The following is a 14,429-nucleotide window of genomic DNA, read 5'->3' as shown; positions in this document are numbered from 1 at the left end:
TACGTGTTCATTAGAGTTAAATGACACACACTTTGGCACAACATGCTACACTCCAAGGACATTTTGGTAATAGCATTTCACGGTTGACGTTTTAGTGGAAATCTATATTATATGAAAAGAGCAAACAACTGTAGTTAAAGTTTACTAAGTTAGCAGCTTTAGCTAAAATATTTTCAACTTGCATTAACAAAAATGAGATTCCTTAAAATAAAAAAGCAAACTTATTGTGTGGGCAACGGTGGTTGCGTATATGGAATATTTTCCAGGTAACCAGATGATCGAAAGGTCAATTCTTCTTGCTTTTAAACTGAAGTACAAACATTTTATCAGCAACTATTGTTTAATTAAATTGCAATTTTGTAGTGTTAAATAATTTTTTTATTTTAAATTGAAAATGTTACATAGTTAAGTTGTGAGGGATTAAGATATAATAGTTTAGTTTAGGTCATTTTGGTCGTTCCAGGTCATTTTCGTATTCGCAGCATACAATTTTACTTCTTCATCCTATTAATGTGCTTGTTTGAGTACACAATCTTAACTGGAGTTGCTCCCATATTTGTGTAGGCATTTGTGAATGTCTCAAGACTAGAACTTGCGATTTGCCTATCAAATGGATATCCCATTCCACGCTTGTCTGGATACAACTTGTCCTTCAAGCCACAGAATGATTCAGCATCGCCACAAGGACTTGGTCTAAAGAAAATAAAAATAATAATTGAATTTTATGATTTCTAAAAAAAATTGTTAAATTCTTACGAGTCATTTATCTGTTTGACTTCATCACCAGTATAATCTGAAATCATAACGAACAAGTCGAATTCCAAACCTTCGGCAGTACCTTTTGGTAAGAGCATATGTTCTGGCCAACCACATCCACAGAAACGGAATTCAGCCAAAGCATCATCTCCTTTAGGTAGGTTCTTGGTATCGATGCGCCGGAATGAACGTTCAAATGGAATTGTCACTGATGATTCACTTGATCGACGTTTGATTGTATTTTGGCCAGGTTTTACTAAATTAATAGAAAAAAATTTAGATCAAGCATCTGTGGACCTATATTGGAGGATTAATAAATACTTACAGTTAACTGTGAACTTGTCCATTTCGATAGCCAAATTCTTGACTTCAGCCATTTTCAAAGGTGCACCACGTTCATCTGCTTTCGGACAGAGGAAAATTCTGCATGTTCCCCTACGACTAGCTCCAGTATTTGTCACCTTAATATTATATTCAAAGGGAGCATGTTGCAAATGGCTGTATCGCGCAAAGATGGCTCCATTTGGTCCAAAATCTAGCCCAGCACCAATATCAATGTCAGAATTTTGCCAAAATGTAGCCAGAATATTTGGAGTTGTACCCTTAGATGTAATTTGCACACTTATTCCATCTACATTTACTCCATTGAAACCAAGCTATGAAAAAAATATTGAAATTTCCTGTTTTTTTTAAATATATATTGAAACACTTACCTGTGATTCATCATAGGCTGGAAGAAGTCCCTTGAATTTTAAGAAGATCTGATCAATAAATGAATGCCATCTGTAGAAAATTGGATCTCTCATAGCTGTGGTCACATCACCCATAACACCAATATCTTCTAAATGTCTTGAATCAGGGTCATGAGCCAACGAAATCAAGTTGTGTCCCATGTTATGAAGATTACCATAGAGCTGTCTGTTGGGTGTCAGTGAAGAGGCTTCTAGCATATCTCCTAAAATATCAATTCCCTTAACTTCGTCCAATGGAATTTGTTTGTTGTTACGCTACAATAAAATAAAATGTCAATATTTACACAAATATTCAGAACATATCTAAGAACTTACATCAACGACATATCCTTGATCGATGGCTTGATGAATCCTATCAGCCCAACGTTCTACCTCAGCAATTTCAATAGCATTATCTTCACGTTCAACATTGCGAAGTTTTTGTCCAGTTATACGAGCGGGATACGTGCGGTTGTTCAAACTGCTGATGATTTTTGGGAAGTATCCTTCTGGAATAGCGTCACGAAGACTGCTAAGTACCCTAGTTCGTGAAAGACCATTGCAGAATCGTTCAACATTGTAACGTGCCAACAATTGGTGATGCATGTAGTAGAACAGTTCACCGCGACGATCCTTGCGAACAACTTCATCGGGTCCTTCGCCAGGATATACCAAATGCCAATGCCAATGATGCATGTTAACACCGATGTCTTCACGGAAGTAGGCCAACCGTTGTTCTTCCTCACGATCAGAAGCAGTAAAATTTCGTGACATATCAATGGTCATCTAATGGAGATAATATAACGATGTGAAAGAATTCAGGAAAACAACTGGATTGTACTTACTCTGTCTCCAGGATTTGTAATCAATGATCCCTCAGCACGAGCATCTTTGAACACTGATGGTTCGATAAAGTTTCCGGGAAATTGTTCAGCAACTGGTGGAATTGGTACCATTGCAGTATCCTTGCGATGTTGAACTGCTACTGTGTAGGCGTACTGGAACAACATTGGATTGATACGATCCCTGTATATACAAATTAAAGTTAGTACATAAGTCGTTCCAGAAGGTGGTGAAAAAATTCTTACTTAACGTAAGCAGCCAACGATACAAAAAGCGATCGCTCCTTAACGTCCAAGAACATCTTTATCAATTGCCCAGCGATGCGTTTATGTTTGTCACTGAAAAGGTCAAAGGTTTGCTTCCTGCTAATTTGAGTTGCGAAGTCCAAGTTTGGTTTTGCAATGTCACGAAGAGGAATCTGTTAGAAAAAATTACATTATTTCATAAAAAAATTTCTATCGAGGAATTTATGTGAATATAAAAAAAATCTTCACCTTAACATCGACATCATCACCAAAACGACTTTGAAGTTCAATACCAGCACCACTGTATCTATCGGTGAAGAAGCTATCGGGGACATCAAAAGCCGCCTTTCCATTATCCCTGGAGGTAAATACTGGTTCCAATGGCCGTTGGAACAGCAATTCCATAGCTTTGATATCGTTGTCCATAGCTAGAAGTGATGATTTTTTTGTTTATTGGTTCTTGAAAGTGTCTTCAAAATCAATTGGCTGTACACAGTTCGACAAACTAAACTGTTATGCTTGATCAACCGAAGAAGTTCCCTTTTTATATGAATATTTAGTGTCACTTAAGAGAACCGCAAAGATATAAAAATACAATAAATGCAAGCAAAAATATATAATTCAACAGAAATGGTTTTTTGTCTCCAAAATTTTTCAAACAGTCCTACCGCAACAATGATAAGAATATACTTTAAAAGTTGTAACCACTTTTTGGGTGTTTTTATCGTTAATAAACGAAATGTGTTTTCCATCATGTCGATAAAAACCTAAACCTACTTTTTTTGTCTTGAAAATAATAATGAAATATAATTTAGTCAGTGGTAAACTAAACTATTGACCAAAATAGATATAGACCAGTAAAATAATTTGCACAGCAAAAGATATTCTATCCAACGATGTAGTTCAATGATGTTTTTTTTTTAATTTTTAGTCTTGTATAATGGTATATAAAGCTCTTGGGGAAGGTAAGGTTCTTTTAACCAATCAACTGAAAAGATAAATTATCTTCAATCTATTCTTAAGAACTATTAAGAAGTGAAATAGTGGAGGAGAGAGCTGACAGTAAAAGCTTTTAAGCAAAACTTTTAAAAATAAGAACAGTCTTCTTTTAAGTCATTTAATTTATAATATTTTCTGTGAAGACTTGTAAACAATATATTTACAAGATTTTTGTAGAAATCAATCCTGAAAATCTCATGTAATAATAAAATGATTTGGTTTTCATTTGGGAGTTAATTTTAAAGTTACACCTATGTTCGTCATACAAAAATGACAAACATAGGCGGACTAGAGGATACAGCACCCTAAGGGACTTTAAGAAAATGAGCGGCAGACTATGTCTATATTGAAATTCGAATAAATTAATAAAATCAACAAAACTTAAAGAATCATTTTATGAACAAAAATCGGTTCTACCTCCAGAATAATTGTATGCAACAAATAATAAAGTTTCTGATACCTAGGATTTTCCCTAAACAAAATATTATTAGCAGTGATAAAAATTAATTTTAGACTTATTCTTTTCTATTCTATACATAGATTATAAATCTTATCAAAATTGGAATAATATCCCCAATACCTCTGTAAAAACAGAGCTTAAACTTTAATTATTAATGGCATATTTTTCTCAAATGATTAATTGAACAATTACACAGAAATATTTATTTTAAAGGGCACCAATATTTTTGAAAAAAAAAACATCAAATGCCGCTAATAGCCGGTTATAACCTATGCATCAAAATTTAGAGCTATTTTTTTCTTTCAGAATATGTATGACTTATTGAGCACAGATTGGCGCAAATCTTAAAATTTTGACCAGCAATAAAACACTGATATTTTTAAAATTTGGCATTGCTAAGAAAGTTGGCAGTGCTTCAAGAGCCAATGAAACTTGGACAACTTTTAAATAAATTTATAAAATTGATGATTTGGAAGCAAAAAAAAGATTAAAAATATTTAATCTTTGTAAGTGCTTTCAAAGAAGGTGAGAAGCCTGTTCAAAGAAGAAAAACATACTTTTGTCTAAAAAAAGTGCTTGGCTTCATTTAGAAGAAGATTTTAGTTCTGTACAAGACCAATAAGATGAGAAAATCTCACAACACCTCAATGCAGACCAAAAACGCAATTTTTGTAAAGCTCGTCTAGAATAAATAATAACTAGGAGACGTCTTGCAGAGATGAAGATGAAGACATCTTTTGTGCCTTAAAGAAATGTCAGTCCAAAGAAAGTATTCAAGTTAAACAACTTGATACGAATGATGCTTTGAAGCTTTCGGTTGAGGCAAAATTGTCAAAACATCACTACCAAATCATCCAAACTATGTAAAAGTTCTTAAAGCCAAACAAGGATGTTACCCAGCACTTCAAATGATACAAATATCGGATTCATTAGCTGAAGTTTCGCTTCAAGAGCTTCTTAATCATACAGCTGAACGCACCGTAGAATCCTTACGAACATTTTTTGAAAATTTGGAGAATTATTTCGGTAAACAAAGACTTGGCCCTTCATTTTTTAGCTGTGTTGCAACCGATAACTTCAGTTGCCAATATACTAATGTCGCTCGTCTGAATAAAACCACATGAGGTAGAATAATTTTTTGTTCGGCTTTTTAAAAATATAATTTAATTGGGGCTAGATGAGTTCTATATTTAGGACATCTTACTTTAATCGGCAAATAGGGCTTTCATGGAAGCAGAGGACAGCCCGAATGCAAGCAAAATATATTCGCGGAATTCAGCGATTCGGACATGTTTATAAATTCATATGTTCCAATACAACTTTTTTCACAAATGGGTTCTAAGGCTGAAGAGAAAATTGTATGGCAAAATCCTCGGCCAGGATCAAATCGATACTGCCGACCCATACTTTTTTAACTGAAAAAAAAAACAAACAGCAGAGTATGTACAGAAGCAAAAAAATGAACTGAATGAAACAAATCCAGCCCTCAGATTTTGTGAAGATGTGCTGTCATTTTAAAAACTTTTGGTAGTTATTTTGAAATAAATGCCGGAATACACTTAAGAAACACCCCGAGAAACCGTTGCAGAGTATCCTTGGTACCGATTACTAGCTTCAGTGGACAAGGTTTTAATTCATGGCGGTAAAATAGTGAAACATTCAATATTGCCTATAGGCCAATTTACGGATGAGGCAACTGAATCCAAAAACAAAGATGTGAAGTTTTTACTTTCAAAAAACACTAGAAAAATGTCAAGAACAACAAATACCCATTTGTTAAATAGACTATTGTTGATTTCAGACCCTTTGCTTTCTAACGAAAGAAAGAAAGAAAAAAATCAAGAATCGACTTTGTGAAAAGAAATTTTAAATGTATTTATGTAATTATTTTGAAAGTAAACTAATACAAGTAAAAAATTTGGAGTTTTGACCTTCCCATATAAATTGAACATCACATACGAATAGTTTTGAATAATATAAGAACTATTGTTTTTGAAATCTATGTTTACCTAATGGATTTTTTCTTGTTAAGTCAAATAACGTTCAGAAAAACTATTAAGCACACAATTTGGTGAAACATGTTTTTCAATCATTTTCCAAACGCTCAACCGTTCCTAAGATAATGAAATAAAATTAAATGTAAATATAAGTATTTAAAAAGCACTCTTCTTTAAATGGATAACCTTATATCTAATCTTAACACTGTCTATAATTAAAAACAATAGAGGTAGAGGTCATAGTTTTGAACTTTAATAATGAGGGTGGGTGCTTAAAACTAAAGTGCTTGAACCAATTTACCAAAATAGTGTCCGTATCTTTAGATGAATTTCTAAAAATGATGTTTTGTAATTAGAAGAATAGATGTGGTCTAATACATTAAAGCTATTTAGGAATTCATTTTTCAAAACCCCACCCCTTCTTGGGGTTCTTAATCGTATATTTATTATTTTTTTTATTAAAAACAGCAATAGTTAATATAAAGAAACGATGCTATACTTTTCGATGGAAGATTAGACAAGAAGTTAAAAGTTTTGGTATTCTAAAGATAAAACGTTCTGTTTTTAAAAACTTTAATTTATTCACCAATAATTTAATTTAAAAAAAGTGCTGTAATATTCCACTCTTTTTGCCCTCTATCCCTAAAACGGTTTACCGTATAAAAAACATATTACAACAAACATGTTAGTAAATGTTATGGTTGTTAATCAAAGTATAAAAACCATTGGACCTATAGAAACGGAGATAATTATGAGTCACGGTCCATAGCTTAGGACACGGACGAGATTTTATGAGAATTAGTATATAACCTTTAGAAAACCAAAAGTAAAGTATAAACAAATGTCTATCACACTATCTCTCATTCTTAGGTGAAACCCTTTTTTGCTAGACTATACCTATCAAAAAGCCTTTGTCCAGCGCGAACTTTTTTATGAAACTGTAAAAGATAATCACCATCATCAGGTCCCCTAACCCCGTACGGGGCATAGGGCGTCAACAAAACGTCTCCATTCTTCTCGATCTGCAGCTATATACCTTAACTGTGGCCACTTCTTTCTCTGGGAGTTAGCTTCCGATAGCACTGTAGATTTCCACGTTGTTCTTGGTCTTCCAACGCAACGTGACCCCTGAGGATTCCATTCAAAGGACTGCTTCGCAATATCATCGTTTGGTTTCCTCAGTGTGTGACCAATCCATTGCTTTTTGCGCTTTCTGATGTCGATGTCCAAGCGCCTTTGGCCTGTTCTACGCCACAATTCCTGATTAGATATTGTTTGTGGCCAGAAAATTTAAAGGATGTTACGCAGACAGCGGTTCACAAAAGCCTGCAATTTTCTCGAAATGATGGCCGAGCCTTTCCATGTTTCACAAGCCTATAATAGCACGGATTTCACATTGGATTCGAAGAATTTCATTTTAGTGCGTAAGGAGACTTGACTGGATTTCCAAATTTGGGACAGAGCAATAAAGGCAACGCGAGCTTTATCTATTCTGCTTTTTACGTCCACATCCGTACCACCATTTGTTTATACAATACTTCCGAGGTAATTAAATTGTTCTAACTCTTCAACAGGCGTGTCATGAAGAATAATACGACGTTGTGTTGGGGGGCCTGTTACAATTATTTTTGTCTTTTTGCTATTTATTTTAAGACCGCACGACTCTCCTTTAACCCGTTAAGTTTGACACATTTCGTTCAGCCCACTGATGTTATTTGCCATGAGACATATATCGTCGGCATAGTCTAAATGGCTAAACCTTTCAAACGTTCACCATTGAAAACCTTGCTTCTCAGTTGTACCGACGCTGGCCGTCAGAACATCATTTATCGCCAGCAGAAAAAGAATTGGCGATAAAACATCCCCTTGTCTCACACCCTGACGCACTTCGAAAGAGTCGGACAGCTGCCCATTATGCAACACGAAACACCTTGCATTGTTGCAGGACTCCTTTATAATGGTAACAATTTTTGGCGGAATTCCTCTCCCAAGAAGTGATCTCCATATATCTCGGTTAACTCGGTCAAAGGTCTTCTCAAAATCTACAAACATGGGGTTTAGCGTTGTTTGAAATTGTGCGGACTGCTCAAGAACAATGCGTAAGGTGTTGATATGGTCAACGCTCGACCGACCGCTGTGGAAGTCAGCCTGATTCCTCTTGAGTGTAGTCTCAATTCTAGTCTTTATCCGTTTGAGGATTAAAGTTGCCATTAGCTTTGGGAAAACGGACAAAACTGTAATAAGACGCCAATTGCTGCAGTTCTTGAGATTTCGAATTTTGGATTTCTTGCTGCATTCTTTGATTGTATTAATACAGCTTAATACAGCCGCGATTTTTAATTTGAGACTCATGACAACCAAATGGTGGTCGCTTCCCACATCGGCATTTGTTATATTTCGGACATCATACATAGACTTCCTCCATCGCTGCTGAATCATGATGTGATCAAATTGGTTTTCGGTATGACCATCTGGGTGCACCCATGAGACGTCTTATGTTTAAATACAGTCCCACCAATTACAAGACAATTTTTGTTACAAAAGACGAGAAGCTTGTAACTCGTTCCAGACCGTAATTGTCTGCACCGACTTGAGCGTTGAGGTCTCCCATGACGATTATGATATCGGCTCTCGGAACACTTCTGTAAACCGAGTTAAGATGAGTGTAGAACGCGGTTTTGTCTTCTTCGTTCGCTTAATTTGTGGGGGCATTACACTGAACGATTGTGATGTTGCGAATTTTTGAGCGGAACCTTGCAGTCATTATTCTTTCAGATATTGGCGCCCAGGAAATAAGACTGCGCATAGCTACTTCGTTCAACATAATTCCAACACCATGCAGCCTTCGGCCACCCTCTCTTTCATCCTCTCCGGAACACAGCATTCTCGTTAGTCCAGTGTCAGATCTGTATTTAGCTCTTCCTCTCCACTTTGTTTCATTAATGACCTGGATACGGATCTTAAGACGAAACATTTCGCGCTCTAGCTGTTATATCAAAACTTGGCAATAACAGCAGATTGATTTTGTCCCACAAGCGTTTAAGCTCCAAACCTTGGTCTTAATTACTTTCTGATAATTTTTGTATTAAGTTTAAATAAACACACATAATTTTTGATATTATTAGATTTTGAATGGTTCGATGATAAAGTCTCGAATAGTACAACTATTATAACTTCAAAAAGTGAAAACACTACAAGTGCCACGATCCCGAAGTAGCCACTTTGACCACTAATGGGATTCACTCACTAGATAATGATTCGGCCCCTTATGTTAAAAATAATTTGGTACCGTTTTTAAAAATAGTTTTAATTAATTGCATTTCCTTGAAAATTTCTATGCAATTCTAAAAAAATACAATGAACGCTTACATAATATATGGTATTTTAACTTGATCTTGAGTTACCTATATATACAATTTATTTTTATGAATTTTGAAAAATGAAGAGACTATGCGAGTTGAAAATCTGAAATCTTTTGATCGATCTGATGTCCTAAAATTTAATTCTAAATTTGAAAAGTCACTTATGAAATGTATGAAAATTGGTTTCTGCAGACTTTCAAGGATTGAACACTATTCATTAGGTTTTTAAATTACACGATTTAAAAGAAATGTATGTGGAGAACCAAGGCCTATCGTCAAAATCTAACATTTCATCATTCCTTCGTGCTAGTAGTATCAGATATGGAGGGGACCTACTGTTTTAAGGCCAAATTGAAAGAACTTTTTTGACAAGCACTTTTTATGAGAAGAATTACTCTTACTTAATTTGTCAATTCCTCACAGAAATTCAATTAAAGTTCCAAATCTTAAACCTGTCATACAATTTTTTATATCTCAATATTCAAAAAAATATTTTAGAAACTCCAAGCTTTAAAAAATGTTCTGTAAATTATAATGGACTTTGTTGAAGTTTCTGTTAAAGTTTATAGATGTTTTAAAGCTGACGACTAACACAATGCTTAAACATTCATTCAAGATTTGGAAAAATGTATAATGATTACTTGCAATAAATGAATTTAAATTTGAATGTTTCAAAGTTAGAATGATTATATGTACCACAGTTTTTAAAAGAAATATCTTTTTTTGTTTAAGAATTTTTTCTTTAAATTTAATTTTGTGACGAATTTTGTAGCATGCTTGAAATCATGATAGCACTTTTCAAAAAAGAAGATAACTTTTTAATAAGTTAAATATAAAATATTTCTTACATCTTTTTTAGATAAAAAGAATTTTTTAACACCAATTATACCAGTAACAAAACGCGTAACACTTTCACTTGTCGAAATATTTTTTGTAAATGATATCGAGTTAAACATACTAAAACACGTCATTTTAAAATGCAAATATTTTTTTTATTGAGTATAAGTATATAATTGAGTATTTTATAAATTGAATATGTATATTAATTATAATTGTTGGTTTATTTGGTAGAGATTTCCATGTCAGTCATAAATCAATTTTAAATCGTTCCTTTAATTATTCGATTTTGGTCTATTAACAGTCTTGTTGGCGAACACAATTTTGATAGGTGTTATCCTCATATTGGTATATTGGTTAACAAATTCACCAATATTTGGACTGGAAATATTTCTATCAAATGGATATCCCATGGAACGTTTGTCAGGATACAATTTGTCCTTTAAACCACAGAATGAATCAGCATCGGCACAAACACTTTGCCTAAATGAAACAATTTCAAAATTATTTTTTTAAAAAACTTAGATTGGTTAACAATCGAAAAAAATACTTACTCATCATTTGTTTGCATAACTTCATCGCCGGTATAATCCGAAATCATACAGAATAAATCAAATTCCATGCCTTCAGCTTTTCCTTTTGGCAAAAGCATATGGTCTGGCCAACCACATCCACAGAAACGGTACTCAGCTTCAGATTCTGGAGGTCGGTTTACATCGGGAATGATTCGTCGGAATGATCGCTCAAATGGAATTGTAAGAGAAGATTGATTTGATCGGCGTTTAATGGTATTTTGACCAGGGTTCACTTAAAGAAAAACATATAAAAAAATTAACATAACTTCAGTACCAAGAACCATAAATTCAATTAAACTAACAGGTTACAGTGAATTTATCCAATTCGATTGCCATATTTTTGACTTCATCCATCTTCAGAGTTGTACCACGCTCATCTGTTTTTGGACAGAGGAAAATTCTGCACGTTCCCCTTCTATTTGCTCCAGAATTAGTGACCTTAATGTCATACTCAAATGGAGCATGTTGCAAATGTGTGTATCGGGCATATATGGCTCCATTTGGTCCAAAATCTAGTGCAGCAGCGATATCAATGTCGGAATTTTGCCAATACGTGGCAAGAATATTTGGAGTTGTACCCTTCGATCTAATTTGGACATCCAAAGAATCGACATTAACTCCACTGAATCCAAGCTGTTGAAGAGGCGGAACTAAAATAAACATACTCACGAAAGTAAATGGTTGCAAACTATACCTGAGAATTATTGTAAGATGGAAGAAGTCCTTTAAATTTCCTAAAGATCAAGTCAATATGCGAATGCCATCTGTAGAAAATTGGATCTCTCATAGCTGTTGTCACATCACCCATCACACCGATATTTTCCTTGAACCTGGCATCTGGGTCATGAGCCAAAGAGATCAAGTTGTGTCCCATGTTGTGAAGATTACCATAGAGCTGCCTGTTCGGTGACAGTGAAGAAGCTTCTATTATATCTCCCAAAATGTCAATTCCCTTAACTTCGTCCAATGGAATTTGTCGGTTGTTACGCTAAAATATTAACAGCGATGTTAAACAAATTATCAAGTTCAACTAAACGTATCTTTACATCAACAACATATCCTTGATCAATGGCTTGATGAATTCTATCGGCCCAACGCTCAACATCGGTTATATCGACTACGTTGTCCTCACGTTCTAAATTCTTAAGAGACTGCATAGCGATACGAGATGGAAAAGTACGATTGCTTAAACTGCTTAAAATTTTTGGGAAGTAACCCTCTGGAATAGGTTCACGCAGATTATTTAGCAGTCTTGCTCGTGGGAGTCCATTGCAGAAACGTTCGACATTGTAGCGGGCTATAATTTGTTGATGCATGTAGTAGAATAGTTCACCTCGACGGTCTTTGCGAACAATTGCGTCAGGTCCTTCGGCAGGATAAACCAAATGCCAATGCCAATGATGCATATTCACTCCGATATCTTCACGGAAGTAGGCTAAACGTTGTTCTTGTTCCAAATCCGAAGCAGTAAAATTTTGTGTCATGTCAATATTCATCCTGTCTCCAGCATTTGGAATCAACGATCCTACAGCACGGGCGTCTCTTAAAACTGAAGGTTCAACAAAATTTGCCGGGAATTGTTCAGCAATTGGAGGAATGGACACATTTTTTGTATCCGGACGATGTTGGATAGCTACAGAATAGGCATATTGGAACAACATTGGGTTGACACGATCCCTTAAAATTAAAAAATAGAACTTTTAAGAACAGTTTTTCTTAATTTAAATTAAATAAACCATACTTAACATATGCAGCCAAGGCGATAAAGTTCTCAAGTTCTTTAACATCAATGAACATCTTGATCAGTTTGCCTGCAATTTGCTGATGTTTATCGTTGAAAATTTCAAAATTTTGTGTTAAGCTGATTTTCATTGTGAAATCTAGATTTGGCTTTGTTATGTCACGTACAGGAATCTATAAGGATTTGAGGATTTTGATTGATATAAAATCATTATGTATGTATACAAGTGTCACACAAAAATCTTACCCGTCTATCAACACTATCACCAAATCGACTTTGAAGCTCAAGTCCTGAATCACCGTATCTATTAGTTATAAAAGTGTCGGGAACATCAAAAGCTGTCCTGCCATTGTCCCTTGAAGTGAAAATTGGTTCCAAAGGACGCTGGAAAAGCAATTCTAAAGCTTTGGCATTACTATCAGCCATGGTTTTTAGAATTGATAGTTTAAGTTTTTAAAATTCTCTTCAAACTATGTTTCTATACTCAAAGAAGTACAGACGATTGATAGTAAATTAAAATCGGTATTCCTTTTTATATAAAATGAACATTTTTAAAATCTATTGCATTTTGTGTTGTTATAGTTTATTTATTGTAAGGAAACCACAAAAATCTAATTCTTGTAATTTTCCCACCAATAGTCCAATCCAATCAAAGGGTTCTCAGACAAAAACTTCTATAGTTTTTCGTACATATGTTCTGAATCTTAAAAAAACTATCTACCACAACCGTGATAAGACTGCATAACAAAAACTTTAAATTCTTTTTTTAAATATTAAAAATAGACTCATACACTCCATGTACAAAAATTTGGTTTATAGAAAAAAATGTATTTGACTACATTATTTGTTAGAATGATTCTATTAATTTTTTGTTCCGATACAATTAAATAATTATTAATAATACGGTTTAATATTTGTATAACATAAATAAGCTTATAGTAATTTTGCTGAGAGAAGTTGAGAAGTTGCATTTTGATACTTAGAAAAAGAACATTTTTTTATAAATATCATCTGATGTGTAATTCATTGTCAAATAATACATTGTCAAGGTATTGCCATTGTCAAGGTATGCGATTTATAAGGAATATAATAGAAGCACCATGAACTATTCATGAACTTTAACTTTAAAAAAATAACACATTTGAGTCTGTATGTTCATGATAACTTTTCGTATTCCATCTTCATGGTCTTAAATTGAATAAAAAAAACATTGTTATTGACATTATCATTTATGTGACTCCAAACTTTTTAAGCATTTTGTAAAATCACAAGATATCCTTGGCCAACAGTGACAAACCTGGCAAGGAAACTTATTAGAAAATTGCGTCTTTCGTTGTTTGTATGGCACGAACCATTCAGCGTTTTGTTACAACAAACCATTGTCTAATTTGTATTCATCATATTAAAGCAGTGACATAATGACCTCGCTTGTGATTTATCGTATAAAGTTTTTTTTTATATTATACGCGCACTCAAGGGGATATGAATACCCTTATAATGGTTATACACAGTGCGAGTAATTAGGAAGGGAGGATAGGATTTGAAAGGAGATACCGATGCACATTGGTTTTGAATGCCTGCACATTGTAATGAGTGGAAAATATTGAGTCTGGTAAAGCATTCCACATTCGTGTAGTGCGACTAAAAAAAGGATCTCTGAACTTAACAGTACGACCGAAATTGAACTCAAGGGTAAACTGATGGGCATTCCTAAAAGAACAAGTATTACGGTTGAATTGTTTGAGGGGAGGAATGCTACTGGCTATTTCGTTAGAGCATTGCTTATGGAAGTAGCGATAGAATAATGAGAGACATGAAACCTTACGACGGTGCTCGAGAGATGCAAAAGTTTCAGTTAGACAATGGTCACCTATCATTTTTAG

General features: G+C 34.3%; 1 protein-coding gene across 1 annotated transcript; it reads right to left on the bottom strand.

Moving 5' to 3' along the window:
- Positions 1-354: 354 nt before the first annotated feature.
- LOC129950477 (uncharacterized) lies at positions 355-13,036 on the bottom strand. Its single transcript, XM_056062415.1, has 16 exons — positions 12,793-13,036; positions 12,547-12,719; positions 11,852-12,482; positions 11,500-11,793; positions 11,108-11,438; positions 10,785-11,037; positions 10,509-10,713; positions 7,068-7,291; positions 2,825-3,020; positions 2,576-2,748; positions 2,333-2,513; positions 1,824-2,273; positions 1,470-1,763; positions 1,082-1,412; positions 757-1,012; positions 355-693 (listed from the first exon to the last, which is right to left on the bottom strand). Exons 1-16 carry the CDS (start codon positions 12,970-12,972, stop codon positions 492-494), a joined length of 4,374 nt encoding a protein of 1,457 aa, XP_055918390.1. The 5' UTR covers positions 12,973-13,036; the 3' UTR covers positions 355-491.
- Between the last annotated feature and the right edge of the window lie 1,393 nt (positions 13,037-14,429).

The sequence above is a fragment of the Eupeodes corollae genome, chromosome 3, assembly GCF_945859685.1.
Source record: "Eupeodes corollae chromosome 3, idEupCoro1.1, whole genome shotgun sequence".
NCBI lineage: Eukaryota > Metazoa > Arthropoda > Insecta > Diptera > Syrphidae > Eupeodes > Eupeodes corollae.
The sequence above is the reverse complement of the archived record's forward strand: the minus strand, read 5'-3'. Positions and strand labels throughout refer to the sequence as shown.

Coding starts and splice junctions, on each gene's coding strand:
- LOC129950477 (XM_056062415.1), bottom strand. CDS start 12,972: ATGGCTGATAGTAATGCCAAAGCTTTAGAATTGCTTTTCCAGCGTCCT. Junction 11,038..11,107: donor GGATAAATTCACTGTAACCT/GTTAGTTTAATT, acceptor TTTTTCTTTAAG/TGAACCCTGGTCAAAATACC. Junction 694..756: donor GTCAAACAGATAAATGACTC/GTAAGAATTTAA, acceptor TATTTTCTTTAG/ACCAAGTCCTTGTGGCGATG.